General features: G+C 39.5%; 1 protein-coding gene across 5 annotated transcripts; it reads right to left on the reverse strand.

Annotated features, from left to right (window-relative positions):
- Nucleotides 1-340: 340 nt before the first annotated feature.
- LOC142418680 (cyclin-dependent kinase 11B) lies at nt 341-18,552 on the reverse strand. 5 transcript variants are annotated; one of them, XM_075520849.1, is made up of 20 exons: nt 18,510-18,550; nt 17,751-17,886; nt 16,936-17,051; nt 16,269-16,393; nt 15,539-15,677; nt 14,826-14,956; nt 13,516-13,638; nt 12,247-12,342; nt 12,007-12,135; nt 11,114-11,179; nt 10,333-10,508; nt 9,487-9,577; nt 7,725-7,846; nt 7,267-7,372; nt 6,527-6,648; nt 5,415-5,522; nt 4,331-4,447; nt 3,898-4,046; nt 2,297-2,486; nt 341-1,233 (listed from the first exon to the last, which is right to left on the reverse strand). In XM_075520849.1, the coding sequence occupies exons 2-20, from the start codon at nt 17,859-17,861 to the stop codon at nt 1,141-1,143; spliced, it is 2,310 nt and encodes a 769-aa protein (XP_075376964.1). In that variant the 5' UTR covers nt 17,862-17,886; nt 18,510-18,550; the 3' UTR covers nt 341-1,140. The 5 variants fall into 5 exon arrangements, with proteins under 5 accessions (XP_075376964.1, XP_075376966.1, XP_075376965.1 ...); XM_075520851.1 differs by having other exon boundaries at nt 10,333-10,502; nt 18,510-18,549; XM_075520850.1 differs by lacking the exon at nt 18,510-18,550 and adding an exon at nt 18,370-18,499 and having other exon boundaries at nt 17,751-17,884.
- Between the last annotated feature and the right edge of the window lie 442 nt (nt 18,553-18,994).

Raw genomic sequence — 18,994 nt, forward strand, 5'->3', positions numbered from 1 at the left:
TTTTAGTACATCCACATTCCAGTTCCAAGGCCTTTACCCAGAAAAACTCTTAAAATGCACTGAAATTGATGGAATGTTTGTAATTTAAGTTAATCCTTTTACTGGACTGGTGCGCAGTTCTGACTGCTTGAATACCCCAGTATTTTCCAAATCTCTTCCCAGAAAGGAATGATAGCATCATATAAATTACAGACTCAGAAGGCTGTGATATTCCAACATGATTCCTCTGGTCTGGAATATGGTCTGGTCTGGAGAAAGGACTGGAATACGGCATTATACAATCAGTAAAGCTAAGCTCTTCTTTTTTTTTTTAATGGAAAAAGGGCATAGTTAGAAGAACTTTCTATAGAAAATAAAGTTTCAAGTCTCCATATTAAGTCTTTGAGTTATAAAACAATAGAGTACTTCTTCTGCACCAGTGCCGTTGTAAATACATGTATACAACACATCAGTGTTCAGCTCAGTAGTGCACCCAAAAATATTGTCAGTGAGTATCGAGCCAACCCAGCCTAGCTCTCTCCAAGGCACACAACAGGAAAGAAACCTCAGAACTGTTACGGTTTTTTGCCTTAACTATATTCAGACACATATAATTTAGTTAAAGTAAAAAAAAAAAGTTGTTTGCCCAGGCTGACAATACGCTGTAACAGTGTCAGCACAGATTTGGGGGCGGTGGGGGGGAATAACTTTACACTCTAGAAGACTTAATGCCACCAACATCCAAGTTTGCTGCATGTGAAGAAATGAAATCCTTCACACTGTTAAACAATTAAAAATGTATTTTAATTCTACAAATTTACAAGGAAAAAAACAAAACAAAACAAACCCAACAAAAAAAAAAAACTAAAAAGAAAACAGAAACTGTTCCAGGATTGTACTTCAAGTTTTCCTTTGTCAAATTTTGTAATGATCCTTGGCTTTTCGGATTAATTCCAGTCCTCTAATGGAATGCAGCAGTTATACTCCACACCCAGCAAGAGCCTTTGAATCTGTGATGACATTTGACTTTTTCCCCTGTGAAAAACATCTAGTCTCCCTGACGTGAGGAACAGAACTGGGGCACTCAGAAATCCACTCACATGAACGGTTCTCTTTGTTTGTTTGTTTGTTTGGGGTTTTTTTTCCCCTTTCATGTCGAGTTTAAAACTTGAGGCTGAAACCGGGTCCTGCAGCAGATGCTCCTTGATTTGTGGTGGTCAGATGAAAACCTGTGTCTTTCAGATCATCATCACCCTGTGAAAACCAATCACGATTCATTTCTCAGTAAGTGTGCAGATGTATTTACCCCTCCAACACAAAAATCTAAACAACAACAACAAAATAAAGCAAACTGTGTTGAGGAGATGAGAAACAAATGTTTGATTTAGCGGCCTCATAGCTAAGGTCAATGCAGAGTGTTATTCATGCTCTTTAAACACTGCGATTTCAAAAGTTCTCTTTTCTAAAAGGCATCTCAAGTGTATTCCTAGTTGGTATACCTACTTTTGACTGCACAGCTGAAAGATGAAAAAACTTTGTGAACACACTGTATAAAATGTGTCAACTACACTTCTTCAGCATCTGATGAAACACACTCTGCATACCCTCCATGTCAATTTTTATACCCTCAAAAATCAAGGCTAAACAAACTTTTAGGCTACTTCATCTGTTAAATTGGGCACAACAACTGTACAGTGCCACTTCATCCATGCTGAGACATGGAACCAGTAGTAAGAAGTTGCTAGAATTTAATTCTAGCAACCTGAGACTGTAACACGCCATACTTACAAGGGCATCTTTTTCAGCCAGCTGCTTTTTTCAAAAGGGGCAGCACGATCCCCACAGATAGAAAGAACACCAGCCTTGCCTTTTTTGAATTCTTCTCCAAATACTGGAAAGAGGAGACTGTTTCTATCCGCAAGATATGCATAACTTACCAGGCTTTGGATTTTTTTTCAAAAATAACTTTGCAGCTTTGAAAGCTTAGTTGAGTGTAAAACAACGTACGCTTTCAAAAGAAAAATTGTTCCGCACTGTGATAAAACCAGGCATCATTTCTTTCTCAGATTATGTACTGAAATTATGATTCTGTGAATACAACAGTAATCGGACCCGCCCTTTGAAAAGGAAGAGAGGGAAAGCTGGACTTCTCTAGTGTCTTTTTCACGCAAGTACAGGTGAGTCTCAGGATCCCGAGCCCCACAGGGCTCTCCCCGTGAAACAAAATGCACTCCCCGTGAACTTTCCAAAATCAGGATTTGGACACGTCTGAGGACATCAGAAGTCGATGTCAGTTGCCTCGATCTGCTGTGCTTACCAGCTGACTGTATCCAAGGCCTCCCTCAGGTGGTCGTGGGCTAGTGCCGCGTTTTACCCTTTGTTGTTCACTTTTTGCTGGCCAGGTGGGAAACATGGAGGGGTCGATAGGAAGGGGAGTCTCTCGGAAGTACTCGTGCTTCAAACCATCTTCGGCAGTAATTCTTCTGGCTGGGTAGTATGTCAAAAAGCTGAGAAGAATTTAGGAAGACAATGAAAAAGGGAAGAAGAGAGACAGGGACAGAAAGAAGAAAAATTTTAGCCTCAAAAATATAAATTCTTCGGAAATGCAATTTAGAATTTTCTGATTTTTAACAAATAATTCTATTAATGGGTATGATTGCTGACATATGGGTGATCTAACATAGCTAGCTGATTTTAAAAGCATGCTTCCTACATGAACCTATAATTAATAGAACTGCAGCTGGAACTACATATCAAAAGTAGCTTTTGTAGGGATCTGTTTAGAGGTATAAGTCGTTAAGCACCTCAGAACCTAGGAGTAGTCAGATATAGCTCAAAAGGGATCCAGGACGGTTCCGTTAAAATATTTTACAATGCTGCTTTGCTTTTTAGAGGAGACAACTGAGATTATATTGATACACCACAGAATACTGTCATATAGTGTCACTTAACCGTACAGCTTGAGGTTGATTATTTTAAAACATTCGTAATATGGAAACATGTTTTACCGTACTATTCATCCTACCAAACAGTATTTGGCCCTGACTATGTAAACGCTTATATACCCAAGATTTGTACACGTAATGAGTTCTGCTGACTTACGTACACTTACTCATGTGTTTCTGTAAGTTCCAGACTCACATGAATACTATTGTCGCTCTTACCGAAACTAATGAAGACATAGCCCTGTCATAACCCTCTTTTTTTTTTTTTAAAAAAAAAAAGGTAATTTTTTTTTAATTTATTTTTTTTAAAGAGAGACTTTAAAAAAAGTTCTTAGTAAGATCTGAAACTCAATCATTTCCACTACTTCATGTCATGAAATTCAAAGGGAATATTAGGGGAGTGAGGGGAACAAAAATCTCTCAAGCCACTGTCAATCTTTTAAAGAAAAATGAATTGGAATGCAATCAGAATGCACCAGTAGAGTTAGTTAAAAGGACTGCCAGAACATCAGATGGGACAGAACTCATGAACTTTGAAAATATAGGAAAAAAACAAGACTGCTTTTTTCCTAATTCTTTAATATCATCTCTTGAATGTACTGCTTTTTTTTCCTTTTTTCAACTGTAATTTAATTGTTTTAACAAGATCCATCAGCAGACTGCGTGATAGCTGACTCACCACATAATTAAACACGACATGAATGAGCTGAAACCACTACTAAAACATTTTTCTGTTCTTCTAGGATATAGGTGTGCAAGAATAATCTTGGACTGAGGTTTAACAGCAGGTGTTAAGAGCATGGTACACTGAGCAAAGCTGTTGCAAGGAATGTCACAGACAAACTTCAAATGCATCAGCGTGTTTTGACACGGTTAAATGCACTGAAACACCATGCTTCACAAAGTCATTTTCCACCACTATCATAGCATGTGAATACATCACCCCAAGGAAACCCTAGAAGCTAGCGCTTACTTGTTCATCAGATCAAACCCCTGATCAGAGAGGAGTGCTCCAAATCTCTTGCGTAGATTGTTATAGGGATATTCCGTGAATGTCATCTTCTTTACTGCTGGCAGCTCATTGTAACCAGGCCAGATTTTTTCACTTGGAGTACCTAGATCCTGTAAATTCAAATATCTCCTTAATAAACTCATTCTGGAGTGCAACCCTTCTGCTTATTCATTACGTAGCTATAGGAGTTGGTAAGTATCCAGAGAAAACGGAGAAAACACAAATCATGATCTTAGCCTCCTATGAGCTTTTTAAAACAAGAATCAGAGTAATAAGCCTTTTATTAAGGCTGAATCTCTGTCGAAGAGCAACAAGCATTTTTAATTTCTTACTACTCCAGTGTACCTGCCTCTAAAACCAGTCAGTTAGAATCCATAGTTGTTAAAAATGTTACCTTAAAAACTTTGTTAATCTGGTCGATTTCTGACTTCCCTGGAAACAGTGGTTTCTGCGTTAACAGCTCTCCAAATATACACCCTACCGACCACATGTCTATCGCCGTTGAATATTCCTGAAAAGAAGGAATATATTCTATCTTACAAAATCAGTAAGATACTTTCACTAGGTTGTTTGGGGGGGGGTTGTTGTTGTTTTGGTTTGGGGTTTTATGTGGGTTTTTTTCTTAAAGATTCCACCACTCTGAACAGAACACATACAATCATTCCAATACCCAAGGCACAGGTCTCAACTGTGTTTGTTTAAAAGTTAAAATTACTGTGAATTATGAGTAATACCCATATACACAAATACTACGGGATGAAACGTGAAAGCCTCCACAATGTTGCCTTTCTTTTTCACTCACAAACAGCTTCACAACTAGCAAAGCATTCTCTTTCACGGAGATCCTTAGCCCTTATTTTGCCACCACAGCAATCTCGGGTTACGGGCACAAAACCTCATCTCCATGGTACATCTCTTCTCTTAAATGTAGCCATTTCTCCTATTGCAAAAACATCTTTGAAAGATAGCATAGGGCTTCTTTCACTTTTGCACCCATTTTTTTTGGTGGTAGCACAGTATTTTTTTTCTGGCATGGTTCTTGTCACTGAAGCCCTACAGAAGCCGACTGATTTCGTCCAGATTTCAGTTATGAAACAGGTAATCAGTAGGGAATGTTGCCAGCACCTTGTTCTGCTCTCAGGTGTCACAAATTTTAGACTAAGTTAAAAGAAAAATAAAAATCCAGCTGCCTAAGATGACAGTGACAGTTTGCACCAATCCACAAGAAGTCCAGCAGTGCTACCACATCAGCGTTCTAAAGGAGAAAAACTCAATCTGTCACCCACCCACCTTCTGTCTGTGGAAGATGGAACCTTTTTAGCTGTATTATGAAGAAAAGTAATACTGCAGATTCAGAATTTCCACCTCTAAATCAATTTAAAGAATCAAGCATACTCATACTTTGTTCGTAAATTATAAAATAAAGTTAGTCTGAAGAGTCATTCCTCTAGCAGCCAGAAGAATAAGGAGAAACATACCTTGGCTCCAAGCAACAACTCTGGAGCCCTGTACCAGAGCGTCACAACCACTGGCGTGTAAGGCTTCAGTGGAGATCCGTATTCCCGGGCTAGTCCAAAATCTCCAACCTAAATGAAAATAGGTAATCAGGAATATTTCCAACATTGACCATACCGTTTACTAACAGTGCCAATATGCATTGGCCGTGTCGGCTATTGCGTGGCTTCCAGCCTTCAAAAACAGCCACACAGAATACACTGTTTCTCATCGGCCTTCCTTGTCTTTTTCCACTGAAGGGAAAAAACATTTTTCCCTTCCTGAGGAAAAGTAAGAGTTCCTGTTATTGATCACCTTGACAGAAAGCTTATATGGCAGGGGGGAAAACAAAACCAAACAACAACAATAGATGCTGGCTTCAACTTTGCAAGGAAGAAAGAAATTAAAAGTCCGGTTTTCCTGAGAAAGGGAAAGGCTTAACAACAGTAACAGCTGTAAGATGTAAATAATGGCAATATACAATTGGTATCTAAAATTTAGAAGTAAAAATTGAAATGTTATGTTCTGATCTTATTAGTACTGCTTTTCTCTTAGATTTTTGTAAGAAGTCAGCGAAAGGTTAGATAGATTTTTAAAGTGTGCAACTTTTTTTAAAGACTTTTTCTTTGTAAAGAGAATCTCCATCTCCACCAGTAACAGTACAGTTCAGCACTATTACAGAGATTTATATTCCTTATTAAGCCTCACAATCTCTCAAGTTGAAAGAGCAACCCCAGCTCAAACACTATGATGCCGATATAGAAAAAGTGCACTGTGACGCATATAGTATGCTGCATCACCAGGAAGAGAACGCTGTTCAGACTCCTAATCCCACTACAAAGAATTCAGTAATCACTAGAGCATGCTTATTAGTCACATCCTAGCATAAATCTTATAGCTGTGGCACGGCAGTCTCTTTACTTTACTTTACTATTAAAGTTAACTCTTTCGCAACTGTATGTTTTACAAGCCACACCTCCTACCTCTTAAAGACTAATGCAAACCATTCTATCCAGCTCTTGACATAGCTATAATGCAGCGCAGTTCTGCAATACAAGCTTTTTCATAAGTGGGGTATATTTAATGTAATTCTTACTTTTAAAATGCCTGAATGACTGAGCAACAGGTTGGAAGTTTTCAGGTCGCGGTGAAGTATCCAGTTGTCGTGAAGATGCTTGACTCCTCGCAGTAACTGAATCATCAAGGTTTTCACTTCACCTAAAATGATAAAAAGAAGCCAGATACATTTAAGAGAAGAAATCTATGTTTAATTTTTTTTGTTTGGAGAACAGGGAAGGGGGCAGGGGGAAGAAAGGGATGTCAAGTTAAAAGCACAGTATAGACTGCACCATAAAAGTATGTCACAGAACAAGAGCAGTTAAACCCACAGAGCTGCCAATAAAGCAAAATTAATTTGGATAGCTGGAATGCATCCAAATAATGCTTGGAAATTAATGCCTCCCAAAACCACAGGAAGTGGCCAAAATGAAAACCCAGTGTTCTTTTCCAGTTTAGCACAGGGGAAACTCCCTCAATTTCACATCTGAACTTCTACTTCACCCTAAGCATGCAAACTGGATTCATCAGCCAAATACCACTATGAATATCAGCACTCCCAGCCCACGATCCTATCTTAACTTGCATCAATAAAATCAGACCGACCAGAGAAAAAGCAGTGAAGTCTCTGTTCCAAAGAACACTCATAGGACATTCCAGGGCAATACACGTCACCGTACTAAGCTAGTTCTCCGACGTCAGTACAGCCCAAAGACACTGAGGTTTGTGTTGGCCAGTTTTCCAGTTTTGAGAATCGTAGGAGACTATGGCGAACAGTACCTGGTAGAAATGGTTGCTTCATTGTTTCCATCAGACTCTTGAGATCGTGTTCTACATAGTTCATTACAATATAGATTTTATCCATATTACTACCTACAACGATTTCCTAAAACACAGAAACAAATGATCAAAACAAGCACACAGTATTTAAAAAGCATGCAAAAATGAATTTTAGAAATTTACTGGCAAGAGGATAAATGGAACCTGTCATTGGTAAAATCCATAGAAAATGTATTTTTCTATGGAAAAAAACAACAAACCACCAAAACAGCTAATTTTTGCAAAACATCAGATTATGTAGAGACAAGTAATGTCTATACAGTTTTATGGGTAGTACACAGCTGTTTATATAAACAAGCTCTGTGACGAACACTAACATTTTTATAAGGCATTTTAAAAGCTAAGAGGCAATATTTCAAGAACAAAAATACTTTTGAAATAGAAGATTGTGGCCTTACTCTGACAGTGACAATATTTAGATGTTGTGCTTTCAGAATAGTATTTATTTCTCTCAGAGAAGTAATGGGAAAGCCTTCCTTTTCCTTTTCCATTTTCAGTCGCTTCAGAGCCACAATTTCATCTGCAAAGAAAACAGAATTATTAATTACAGGTTTCCCATCACACAGCTAATAAAATACACATTAAGAGGTTCCTCAGTGTTCTGTCATTAATTTAATTTATTTCAATGAAAACCATTACTCAAGACATTCTGTTGAACCAAGAAGCAGAGTCAGTCTCACATGAGCAAAGTAGAAACAAAAAAACCCACCACCACCACGATTGCCAAGTTTGAAGAATAAAATCCAAAACAACAATCTAAAAGCTGCATCATGGATTTTAGTGTATTCTGATGTAACTCACCTGGAAAGAAACTACAGAAAAAGAGTACTTAACTCTAAAGTCCTCACCATAGTTAGGAAGATAAGACAGAGGACAGAAACGCCTCAAATGCAGTTTACCTCTGTTTAAAGACCCGACTTGAAACCAAGGTGTTATCAAAATGTTACTGAAGTGAATTATTTAAATACATCTGGGTTTTGCGTGATATTGTGGAGAAGAATGGTTATGTCAGTCTCGGAGCGGGCCTCAAGACAGAGAAGGAAAAGAAAAAGGAGCTCACGGTAGTTGTCCAGTAAACAAGTGAACTCAGAGAAACCACGATGCCAGCTGTATACTTCCACTCCCCAAAGGAGACCAAATGGTCATACTATGCGAAAATAAACAGAGGAACCAAGGCATCCAGAATTTAACCCTGTCACCAAAATCACAGCTTGTCAGTTGGAACCTGAGAATAACCCTAATTTCTGTCTAGGTCTGCTTTGGAACATAGTGCTTTTCACAAGCTCTCTTCACCATCTGCCAACTCTAATTAAAACTACAGATATTTAATTTACTGTGCTACACTTCCCCTTGAAAATGACCAGCTTGCTAGAAAGTACTGTATCACTAGCGACGGCAACACTACAGGGAAACCAAGGTCAGAGCCAAAAGAACAGACCATATCGCTGGGCATTATCTTTTTCCAGGAAAAAAAATAAGTGTTGCACTAATATCACTATTTTTGTTGAACTATCAAAGCAAATGTTTATTTCACTTGAGGAATCACCATGTAAGAGGAACATATAAATGACTTGATGGTTGGCTCTTGCACCATTCATAGGAAATGCAATAGTTTCTTCAAGACGCTTGCCATTACAAACCAGATAAACAAAGAGATTTGAGTTTTAAAAATATAAATCCACTTCTATACAAAAGAATTGGGTTTTTTTGAGAGGGAGCTTAAAAAGAGTGAAATTCCTTTCTACAACGAAATACTGCAGTATATACTCACTGCACACCAACCGTTGCTTTATGAATTCTCTGATCGGTAGCTGTGCTCACAGTGACGCCTGGTGGAACACTTATATCGAATTTTGAAAACTTCCCACTACAGCAGATCTCAAGCCAGAAATAACTGCCTTTCGAGCCAGAAACTGAAATCGCGTTAATTGTTCTACACCATCATGGCTAATACAGAGATTACTACTGAACTCAAAGAGCTGCAAGTGAAGCCCTCATGTCAAAGTCCACATCCTATTAAAAAGCATAGATTATTCCTGATAAAGAAGAAAGTATTTTAGACAGATTTTGTTCATCAATGAAAAATGCAGAACTGTAATTTGCATACAACTGCAGCCCTGAATACCATGAAGATAATAACTGGAGACCACTTATACTAACCAGTCTTCTTGTCTTTTGCTCTGTACACTACACCGTATGTTCCTTCTTCAATCCTGTTCAAACACTGAAATTCCTCCACACTACGACATCCCTGAAAAACCAGACAGACGGACAACATTTACTCCGCCAGCATCTGCGGGAGGGTTTTGCTTGGTTTTCTTAAGAAGACATAAGGTAAACTTCAGCAACTTCACAGGAATAGTTAAAATTTGCCAAGAGAATTCAACAATATGACTACGCCATGTGAGAAAGGTATCTTTGGGGTTTATTTTTACTTGGATCTCTAAAGGAATCCTGGACAGAGTCTGTGTTTTAGTAGATTAACTAAATTATTTCATTAACTCTTCACTCATTCACTTTTGCACAGAATAAACTGCAATTTCTGCCACAATGGCAAAGGCAGCAACTCAGCACCTTAGACTGATACCTTTCACATGAACGTTCAATTAATAAAAATGTGCTTTCTCTTCATATTTCTATGCTTTGCTGTTGGCTACAAAAAGAATAACCACCCATCAGTTGCTATTCACATTAACGGAACTCTTCTCTCACAAGTACCTATTTTCAGATAGCAACACCAAGATATCAGAGTATCAAATGCATCATTACATTCTTATCTATATCTAAAAGAGTAATCTCATTTTTGCTCCATGCACATTTTTTCCTTGTCAAAAAAAGACAGCAGTATTTCACACAGAAATGTGTACTTTGTGACGTTGACTCAGCAAGGCATATTCTGCTCATAAACTCTCTCATGCACAAATATGTGTTTATGACGTTAACAAAGCAGCTAGGGAAATCCATTTGCCTATGATATTCTCAAGCATCCTTTAAGTGATCCTCTACCTGAAGCGCAGGAAGATACTTAGGAAGCTCTTGTTTCAGTTCAATGGGGGAGGAAGCTGGTGAGTCAGGAATATAGTCTCCTTCTGTCATTGCATTGGAATGAGGGGTACCCTCCCCTACTTCCTCCTCTTCTACTTCGCTTCCTGCTGAATCTCGGTCAAACCTCGACTCTGTAACTTTAAAAGTCAGAATCAGTCGTGGAAAGAGGGAGCCGTTTGGAATAATTAAGCTCAGCTTTAGACAAATAAGGGTAGTGAAACACTGATCACTATACATGAGATAGGCGTGCAACTGAAGTTACTGCAACAATAAAGATCAATGAGAAGCCTAATTTCTCCTCTTTGCAGAGATGATGCTTTCAAGAACTCGTTTACAGTCACGTACATACAATTTCCAGCAGTAAATACAGCACGCCAGAAAAATAAATCTTTACACTAACAGAACGAGAGAGAAAACTGACCCGGTATATCTCATTCTGATTGCAAAGCTTTTTTGACGAGAGGACAGGACAAGAGACCCAAAATGAAAAAGAAGGAAACATTAGCTCATTCAACTAGGATCTGATTTCCTCTAAACATAGACCTTGGAACAGATTTCAAGGAATTTCTGATTCTGACATGAGAACGGCCCCAAAATGCCAAATAGATGATGCTTTAGAATGACGGTAAAATTGCAACAAGAAATACATTTAAAATATTTTTAAACATTTGTAGAAATAGGTTTATTTGGCTGCAAAAACTCAGCCAAACACTTCTTTAAATATTCAGTATTTGCATTGTACCAACTGGGATGTGGTTTCCATTCTCCCGTTCCTCCTCTTCACTCATTTCTTCCTCGCTTACCTCTTCTGCAAAACAGAATCAAGTGCAACTGAATAAACTCAATGCTTCTGTAGTTCCTTGTACGGCAGATCACTATCGAAATGCTTTTCTAATTCGCCAGGCCTTCTTCACCACTATCTAGTTAGTGACCTCGTACTTCTGTTTCACTTGGAAAGCAAATGCTTCCCCTAACTCAACAGAACTGCACCTTTCAGCTTCCAACAGGGAATACAATTCTTACCAATTATCTGGGAATTCAGGGATGGGGCAGGTGAATAAATTAAGCCAGGAAACTTATGAATATTTGCTTATTAACGGTAATTGATTTTGAAGAAAAATACCCAGCCATCAGAGCATGCTTTTGTGCCTTTTCTTTACTAATTAATTACAAGAAAGGCTGTAAGTAGACTTTTTTACTAAACCTTTTTTAATTATGTTCATTTATTTGTACTGGCATGAAAAAAAAAAAATCGGAACTTTGCAACTGAAAATAATTCAAAATGGCAGAGACATTTGTATTTCACCACCCGCCAAATAAGTGCAGAATTGTTCTCTACAGAATATTTGTTATGTTACAAAATTACTTGAACTGTTAGCCTTACACCATTTAGGAAGACAAAAATGGCTTTCAGTTTTCTGATCTGGCTTCTTAGACAAATAATTGGTATTACCTCTATATAAAAGGATAGAATATGACTTGTACTTGTTTTTTTTCTTTTTAGTTATCTTGACCTGTGAGGTCTCAGCCTATCCTAGACTAAGAGAAAAGGAAAATGTTCAAATAAAACAATACAGAGTAAGAAACAAAGAAAATCATAACACACCATTCTAGGACCTGCTTTATGTTACTCACCAGCTGACTGCTCAGACACTTCCTCAGAATTGCTTCCCGTCTCCTCCTCCTCCTCCTCTTCCTCTCCCTCTTCCTCAGAACCTTCACTGCTAGACTCTTCCTCCTCTTCTTCTGAGCCTGATCCAGATTCTGTTCAGGAATAATCAAACACATAACTAAGTAGGCACACACTCTAACAACAGATTTCCCTCAACAGACAACTGTACAATTAATTACATCTACTAAATTGCATTTAATCACCTGATGAAGACTCTGCCGAGCTGGTTTTTCTCTCACTGTCACTGATGTCTTGCAAGTCTGAAAGAGGATCTCTCTCTTCTGGTTTCTCTTCTTTTACTGTTGAGACCATAAACATTAAAAACAGGGTGCTGACTGAATGTCACTTCTACTTATAAGACTCTGAATACCCAGATAACTGCTTTACTTTCTCTGGCCGTTAAATTGGTGCTGAACATTCTGTATTGGAAATACAGAACACTAAAAAAAAATTCACACTCTGCTCAAAAGACAAACAGCTTTTCTGAATTGCACTGGTGCAGGATCAACAACCAAAAATGTGGAATATTGACGTTTTCTTTTTTAAACATGATCTATGTCGAAGCCCCTCTAAGTGTAATTAAAAATAAATAAAAAAAAATAAAAGTAACATGGTAACAAGTATCACCACAACACAGTCTCACTAATGTGTGTACATACAGCGCTTACTATCAGTGCTTACTATTCTAATGCAGTCCCTCTGGACCACCACGAAATAGCACATGTGAATAACTTGATAGATTAGACAGTAGCTTCAAAGGACTTACTGCCTGCCTCCACCTGGAATTTCAGCTCATTACAATCTGCAATCAGCTTGAAATAGTTCCACTTACTTTTACAGCTACACACATTAACAAAGCAGACACGGAGCTTTTCTTCTTTAACCAAAGACACTTTCATGTCAATTGCGCAAGTTCTCTGCTCACAGTTAGGACCTTCTACGCGTGGGAAGGACCATTTTCTGGCTTAGAAAACAAATTTCACCATCTAACCAGAATACTGCCTTAAGCATTTATTTTCTTCTACAAGACAATATCAGTGATGCTTAAACTATATTGATCCCTGTAAGGTAACTTTTTAAGGTAGCTTAGTTCCTAACAACAAATCCAACTGGAGCTAGTGTAAACAATCTGCAAGGGAATGAAACTACAAAATTTTAAAAATTCAGTCAGCTGCTTCTTTCATCATTGAATGCAGTAACTCTGAAACTTTTAAAATGACTACTCCTACTACTAAAAAGGAAAGATTCGTTCAATTTGTTACTTGCACAATTACCTGCAAAACCAGCATTGCTTTAGAAAACAGTACGTATGTACATATTCACGAATATTCCAGAGTTATGCCACCATGGCTGAAGTGGACAAGTCTTTCAACAGAGTACGGGACATATGTTTACTACTAAAAATTAAATACTACCCCAGAACAGCTCCTCCTAGCCCCCAGGCAAAGACATTATCAAGTGGCAAATGCTACCTGGTTTCCTGCTATCTCCTTGCTCAAGCTTGTCTCTTTGCTGTCGTAATGGGCTGCGACTCCAGGGTCTCATTTTTACTTTGTCTCCATATTCTTCCCTCACTGTTCTATGGTGTGCAGAAACTAGTGAAAACAAAACCGGAAGAAATCGTTACATTCTCCCTGCCCTAATTAGAATACTTCTGCCTGCCACAACCACTTGCTTTGCATACTTTTCATTTTTCCTTACAAACTAAAGGGTAATGGGGAGGAGTGGAAGTGGAACCTAACTATATCTAGGAGAATAAAGGACTATGATTTACCTCATGCACAATAAAATAGGGGTTTGTACTACTTAGAGAAAGGTGCTGCCATACCTTGGAAACAGAAGCAAGATGCCCTATGTACTAGACAGTAAACACCCTGAAACTAAGGCATTAATGCCAGAGAGAAAAGTAGACAGACCAGGAAGATACATAAAAGAATAAAAACAGCTAAGGGTTAGAAGGAGCTGACAGAACATTTAGAGCGATAAAAATAACAAAAATGAAAGGCTAGATAGATTGAACACCATCAGTGTAAATACCAAGCACAAAAAGGAGCTGTTTGGTATGAGCCGAGCTAGAAAGAATAGCAATAAATATGGCTTCTGCTACTCTTGAACAGTCTTTGTCACTTGATCACAGGAACGGGCTCTGATTTTTACCTCTGAAAGCTGGGACCAACAGAGATCCTTTAACCAAAAATGATCTGAACTCAGACTGCAAGTATCTGATATGCTACGGAAAGTGAGGGTTCATGTGTAGAAGTCAATTTAAATTGCTCAGTTATCAGATCTTCCCCACCTGACTCGCCCTACAGCCTTTTTCATGGTTGGAGTACTTACATGATCTCTCTCCCTCCCTTTGCAATTTATTTCCCCAAATCCTTAAAACACTTAATTTTGAGACTTCAACCTCTATCAAATTGGGTTAGACTCAGCCAGGGAGTTCAGAAGTGACTGGGATCATGATGGATACACACACTCGCACACACACAGAGACAACGTCAATTACATAAATTCTGTTTCTACAGGAAACCAGACTAACAGAGAGAGGCAAAGAAAGACTTACTGGCTAACCGATACACCATGATATTTAAGGCATATTGGTTTATCTCCCCATGTAAAACCTAACAGATTCCCCCCCATGTAGAAGCCTCACCCGCACCCCAACCTTTTTCTTTTCTTTTTTTTTTTAAATTCTAGCATTGACCTAAGTAAAAAATACCTCCATTCCACCATTGTGTCAGCAGACAGTGAGCCCAAACAACATTTATACAGAGATAGTTACCTTCTCTTCTGGCTTCCCGTTCCTTACGTCTTTCTTCAGCTCGCCTTTCTCGTTCTTTTTGCTCCCTTTGTTCTTTTTGCTGCTCTCTGATTTTTCTCTCTCGTTCTCGCTCAAGTTGCTCCAGACGATCCCTAGAAAGGAATTATTTTTTGTAACGTTACAGTTCACCACAAATTCAGCTTATGAAGTAAAGGAAAACTGTTTTTCTGTAACAAACTGCAGGGCCATTCAATTTCATTAGCAACAATACCACTGATTGTGTATCAGTCAAAAACAGATGTAGCTTTTCAGCTGATCCTTTAAAAACAGTGTTTCAAAGACAAAGACCATGTGCTCTCAAACAGGAGCTTCTGTACCCTGATCAGGATTTAAACAGAAATTAAGCAAGTTCAGTTAATAAATCCCCTGATACTATGCAAAACTGGTTTGTGCTTTTTTTTTTTTCATTACAGTAAAACACTGGCAATGAATTCACCTAGAAATATCTGTTGTAATGAAGTCACTTAGAACGGTCACTTAGAAAGGAATGAAAGTCAAGAACACATTTTCATTAGACAACACATTCACAGGAACGTGGCACTGGTATCAGACCTTACAAGTTTTTGCTCTGACTTTTTTTGTCAATGAAACAATGAAAGGTTAGAGACAGATTAGAGGAGGAAGCTGTTCATCTCTCTGTTGGTTTGTCACAGGGGAGGGAGGGATGGATGTACCTCTCCCTCCTGGAATGCTCCCTTGCCATTTCTCTCCGTTTCTGTCTTTCCCATTCACGACGGGCTTTATCCTGCTCTTCTCTATGTCTCTTCCTACGCTCATGTTCCCGTTCTTTCTCTTTCACTCTGGCATGTTTCCCTAAACAAACAAAAATGAATTTTGGAGTGTTACTATTCAAAATATTTAGCGCTCCTATTTTTAAAAAGCAAAATTAGACAGGATGAAACTTATGGGAACCTATTTTCATGTTCTGTTATTTTCTTAATGGAAAAATCCTGATCTGAAAGGGTGTTGGAAAATTAAAAGATTATAAAAACCTTGCACAAATGCTTGCATTAAAACCAGAAAAAGGCTGCTAGTAACCGGAATACAACATGAATGTTTCTAGAAAGGACTTTTTTCCTTTACAGTCAGGTACAAAGAGCAGAGCTCAGCCCACTCACTTAGTGAAGCCAGAAAGAAGCTTAGCAGACTTCAAAGAGTAAAAGCAGACTCTATGTTCCTGTCCCAAAGTGATTACTGTCCTCTCAAACACATATATATCCCTGTCATTCCCATAAGGGCATTAAACATAAACAAAGAAGTAACACAAGTTTAAATTCCTTTGTCTTATCCACCTGACGTGTTTTCTGTAGTTTGTAGTTATTGTTATTTATTTTCTACATAGTGCCTGTTTGGCTTCACCTTGGGAAGCTACCAGAAATGTTATCCAAATGTAGTAATAACAACCTTCTGCTGAATGACTACGATGTCTACGTTTCTCTTTCCTTTTCTCATCTTTTCTATGATGGGCTTTTTCTTTCCGTGACATTTGCTGCGGTGGTTTTATAGCCAAGGAATCATCTTCTTCTCCTCTAAAATACAAGACAAATGAATAAACTCAGGAAGGTTACATGTCCTGTCAAACAGACTGCGTGTTATTTCCTCTTTTATCCATCTTGAAAAGAATGCATTTTTTCCTATTTTATTAATTTATATTAAAGTTCCTTTCCATAATACCCCGAACCAAGGCATTAACAGTACCTTACAGAAAATCACAGTCACATAGATGAGAAGTTAAGCTATTATTATATGCGTACTTTCAATACACAAGCAAACTGAGGATGAATTAAGCACTAAACAGAACTCAGCAGGCCTGCTTTAACTGCATCTTGAGCGAAATGTTTTATTACTAGGTAGTGGCCAAAACTAGACCACAATACTCTGTTAAGCCTTAATCAGTATTTCAAAATGATACCCTGGCATGTTCTACGAACAGGAGGCAAGATGGCACGTCCGCAGGCTAAAAAAGATAAACTTTTGCCCTTCAGATATTTTTAAACCCTCTTCTCAGTACTTCTAAAGGTTAATTTCAGGAACTCTTCTTAAGGTAACAAGGTTATTCTCTTATTCTTACCTGTCTTCCATAGAGTCTTCCCTCCTGTAAGGTGAATTTCTGATTGTTATTTCCATGCGATGATCTCTCAACTCCCCCTCTTCAAGAGAATCCCGCTTTGAATCCCTGTCATCTGACTGTGACAGAAACGCAAGAATGGGAAAAAACAAAATGCAATTAATTTTTATGTCACAAAATGAAAAAATGTAAAAGCACTCAGCTCTTCCATTCCTGGCTCAAAAGCCATTCCTCAACTGCTCGCACCAGTAAAGAACTTATGAAGCAGAGATTTCATAGCTGTAAGCAGCCAAATGCAGTTTGACTGCAATTATAGCTGAACTTCTGTAAATTCAATGTAATTAGACAAAACTAAACAACGATTAAGGAGGATAGCATTAACTATTGTGGGTTTTTTCCAGAAAGAATGTTATTTTGTAAATAATTGTACAAAAACAAATAGTAACATAAAAGTTATTCAAAAACAATTATTTAAACCTATTTTTCTATAAAATCTTCAAAAGGTTTTTACTTGCACTGCAGCTTCCAGCTAATCACATCAGTTTCTTTTCCTTTTCTAACCAACAACTATGAAAATATAAAACGAGTATAAAACGAGTATAAAACGAGTATAAAACGAGAGGCCAACGAGATCCTACCAAAGCATTGTATTTTTGTCAGACTTTGGAATTAAGAGATCACACACGAAACATGCGTAAGAGCACAGAGGAATTCCGCTGACAGGGCAAGAAGCCTTGTTCTCATCAGAAAATGAGGATATAGGCACTGAAGCTCCTCAGGTTTCATTAGAAATGCTTATATACTAAAGGGTAGCTTACATTTTTCATACGTTTTATCTCTGCCTTCTCTTCTTGCTCCTTCCTTCGTTTTTTTTCCTGAAGAATTTCATCTAAAGTTTTCACTTTCCAAGAATCCTTTTCATCACCCATTTGAGTTAAAAAAAAAAACCAAACTCTGAAAAAGAACACGACATTCATGAAACCTACACAAACTGCACAGTCCAACACAGCTATGACTATTTTACACTGACTTTCTGCACGCAGACAAGCACTTAAGATACCATCTTCAGGGACAGCCAAGTTGGACTTGACTTACGCTGAACCAGAAAAGTCCGGTTCAAACCGAGAAGCACACACAGTCTTTGCTACGAACTTCGGGACCTGCTCGAGTAAAATGCGAACACCGTCTACAAACACTGTCCGGTGTCTCACCGCCGAGGCAGACGCAGAACCGGCCGTACGCACCCGCCGATCCCGGCCTCCTACCCCGCCGCCGCTCGCTCCCCCCGGACAGACCCAACTCAGCCCCGTCCCCGAGCACAGCCCGGGTCCGGAGCCTGCCCGGACCCAGCGGCCGTGGGGCGCGGGGGGATCAGGCAGCCCCCCCGGCCCGCACCCGCGCGGCCCCCGACGTCCGTTTTCGCCTCAACGGTTCCACCTGGAGCCCCCACCTCCGCCCGGGCTGGCGGCCGGGCCCCGCTCCCGCTCGGCCCCGCGCCGCGGCCGGGCCGACAGCGATGCGGCGCAGGGACCGGCCGGGCCCCCGCCCGCCGCCCCCCCGGAGCCGGGCCCACTCACCGCCGCCGCTACCGGAGACTGGGACGAGCAACGCGGGACAAACGCGCCACTTCCGCCCACCGGAGCAGGCTGATGACGTGCCACGCACGCTGCGTAGCGCAGGCGCTGTGGGACGGAGGCCGCCATGAAGGGGACAGCAGGGCTCGGGGCGGCCACAGGGCGAGGTCTGACGGGGGAGTGACAAAAATCGCCCAATAATTGTCAAATGGCCGGTTTCCTACAGTGCGTCAGCTCTAGCGCTGGCAGGGAGATGGTGAACTAAGGGCCCGGCCCTGCCTGTTCAACGGTAAACCGGGAAAACGGCCCCAGCAAGCACAGAAAAGGAGACGCCGTCAGCGCGTGTGGCGTTCTTCAGGACCACCCTTACCCTTAGATACAAAAAGTTAAATTTTATTACTATTCACGTGACTAAAGCACGATTCTAACGATGATTTACACGAGTGGCATAACGGCGACAGAGATGATAACACTACGAAGAGGAATCT

The sequence above is a fragment of the Mycteria americana genome, chromosome 18 (genome assembly GCF_035582795.1).
Source record: "Mycteria americana isolate JAX WOST 10 ecotype Jacksonville Zoo and Gardens chromosome 18, USCA_MyAme_1.0, whole genome shotgun sequence".
Taxonomy (NCBI): domain Eukaryota; kingdom Metazoa; phylum Chordata; class Aves; order Ciconiiformes; family Ciconiidae; genus Mycteria; species Mycteria americana.

Coding starts and splice junctions, on each gene's coding strand:
- LOC142418680 (XM_075520849.1), bottom strand. CDS start 17,861: ATGGGTGATGAAAAGGATTCTTGGAAAGTGAAAACTTTAGATGAAATT. Junction 14,957..15,538: donor GAGCATTCCAGGAGGGAGAG/GTACATCCATCC, acceptor ATTCCTTTCTAG/GGATCGTCTGGAGCAACTTG. Junction 11,180..12,006: donor AGTGTCTGAGCAGTCAGCTG/GTGAGTAACATA, acceptor TCTGTTTTGCAG/AAGAGGTAAGCGAGGAAGAA.